This window comes from Borostomias antarcticus, assembly GCF_949987555.1.
Source record: "Borostomias antarcticus genome assembly, chromosome: 17".
Lineage (NCBI taxonomy): Eukaryota > Metazoa > Chordata > Actinopteri > Stomiiformes > Stomiidae > Borostomias > Borostomias antarcticus.
In genome coordinates, this window is record NC_140250.1 from 21440175 (window position 1) to 21442674 (window position 2500).

The following is a 2500-nucleotide window of genomic DNA, read 5'->3' on the forward strand; positions in this document are numbered from 1 at the left end:
GTGTGGCGTCAGAGCGTTCAGACAGACGGCAGGCACTAATTTGTACAGTGGCCGGGCCTCTCGGCGAATGACTCCGCAGGCTTTCAGCCACGCTGACAGATAGCAGATACACAGTGTTCAGCTCAGACGCACAGACACAGGAGAGATGGGAGTTGAGTATTTTAATGGCTGCCCCTCACCCCCCCTTTTCTGCTCTCTCTCTCTCTTTCTTCCTACGTGTGCATGTGCGTCCTGTCATTCTCGCTAGCCCACTCGTAACTGACTGTAGTCGTAGCTACCTACCCTCTGGAACTGCCCCCTCTCGGACATCAAAAGAGCTGTGTCAGTTGACAGTTTTAAGAAGTGGTTAAAAACTCACCCGTACCTCAACTATTTTGTTTCATAATATGTGTGTCTTACCTTCTGTGTTGTTTTAATGTTTTAATATCGCACCTTATGACTCCTATACCATATTTATGCCTCTATATTGTATTTTGTGTTTTTCTGTTTTATCCTCTTTTACTCTAATCTTACGCTCATTGTACAGCGCTTTGTAACCTGGGTTTCGAAAGGTGCTTTTGTAAATAAAATGTACTTTTATCTTACTCACTCTGCTTGCTGACAGTGTGGTATCTTTAATTAAGGCGCTAACTGCAGATATTGGCGGTAAGACATATGCTAAAAAACCTGGGATTTCCAGTCATGTAACAAACCATAACATCCTCGTAACATCATCCCACATGTACAGTAGCAGCCATCACTCAAGGGTGATGTATTCAGACTCACTGTTACACTGCCGCCCCTGTGGTGAAGATGCTCTTTCTGCGTGCTCATTATTGACTGGCTGGCTAAGGGTCTGCAAGCGTGTATGATAATGATGTCAATGTAAGAAAGAGATGGTGAGAGACCACCATCACGGTCTTAACGAGGGACGTCTCTGTCATGGACTGGCAGACTGCCACCGGGGGGAAGCTCACATGCTAAACAACCAATCACAGCGTTGTCAATCAACACTGTTGTCTATGAGGTGACTATGGTGCACAGGACTACAGTATATGTTTATGTCTTTTACCAGGCTTTAACATCTAGACCAGGAACTGCGGCTGAAAATTAGCAACCCTGCTAATGCTAGCATATTTACAGTTTTTATTCATGCTTCATGTCTATCACGGTGGATTGGTATGCACTGTCCCTGCTCAAATAAACTCAATAAAGTCAAGTAAATAAGCCATGTGCCTTACAGTAATGGAAAAGCATCAACCATACAGTAGCCTATTAATAATAATCTATAATCTTCTAGCCGGTATTAATCTATAATTAATAATCTTCTAGCTATCCATGTTATCCCTGCATTGAGTCTGATATCTCCTTTAAAAAGGGAGCCCAGGGAGGGGGATGGCGATCTCACCTGTAGAGAGACCTCCCGCCGATGGTTGCCAGGTTGGAGAACACACTCAGGTCCGTCATGTTCTCAGGCCAGGACTGGATATTGAGGAAACCTGAATTAAGGGACACACAGCCAGGGTCAGCACAACCAGACATACAGTACACACACGCACACACACACACACACACACACACACACACGCACACACACGCACACACACGCACACACACACAACCCTGATACACACCGACCACAATGCACTGTGAGAATACCCCTGATGTGCGAAAGTATCTTGTGTGCAGAGAGCTGTTCTATCTTCTCTGCACACCAAGAAAGTCCAGTTCTAACCCACCGCTTCAACAGACCCACAAAAGACCCCAAAGGGCCCATTACACAACCAAGCAGAGTTGACAGTGACATCTTCTGAGAGAATGTCACCACATTTCCCAACCACATTTATGACGCCTCTTATCCAAAAGCACACGGAATAAAAAAAATAATTACATTTTTATTTTATTTTAATAAAATAAAATAATATTTTATTTTGTAATATTTTATTTTATTACACCTGCAAATAACTTAATGTCTTTCATGACAAGGAATACCATTAGAGTGTTACGTAAAGGATGGTCGAAAGTGTTTCCGTACACCAGGCCTACAGTATGGCCTTCTGTTGAGAAGTGTGATGAGAACTTTCAGGTGGTATGATGGTTTTGAAATTATTTTTGTATTTCCGGCGTGGTGTCTCCTGGTGTTGAATCATTCAGTAGGTTGAATGAATAACTTAGAGAATAGGCATGGATCATTTACGATTGTTAATAATGGATTCTTAAAATTAAATATTTAGAGATAAGGGGCACTATCCCGAACCCACACAAAGAGGACAAACTAACACAGATGAGGTGAGGAGAGGAGAGAAGGAAGGAAGGAAGGAAGGAGTGATATAGGATAGAAGAGGAGGGCAGAGAAGAGGTTAGAAAATGAAGGAGAATTAGGGGAGGAGAGATAAATATACGGGAGGGGAGGGGGGGGGGGGGGTGATGAAAGCGCGGGGACGAGGAAAACGTGAATGGCCTCAAATCACTTTAACATTGAAAACCCCCCAGCGGTGCCTATCTTCAAGGATGAGTTTCC

General features: G+C 43.6%; 1 protein-coding gene across 1 annotated transcript in view; it reads right to left on the bottom strand.

Moving 5' to 3' along the window:
- Positions 1-2500, bottom strand: part of erbb4b (erb-b2 receptor tyrosine kinase 4b) — a gene marked incomplete at both ends in the record, with an annotated part of 174144 nt that overhangs the window by 18597 nt on the left and 153047 nt on the right. The window contains one exon of the mRNA XM_084452098.1: positions 1388-1478. Coding sequence (XP_084308224.1) covers positions 1388-1478 — 91 coding nt within the window. The remainder of the gene's footprint in view (positions 1-1387; positions 1479-2500) is intronic.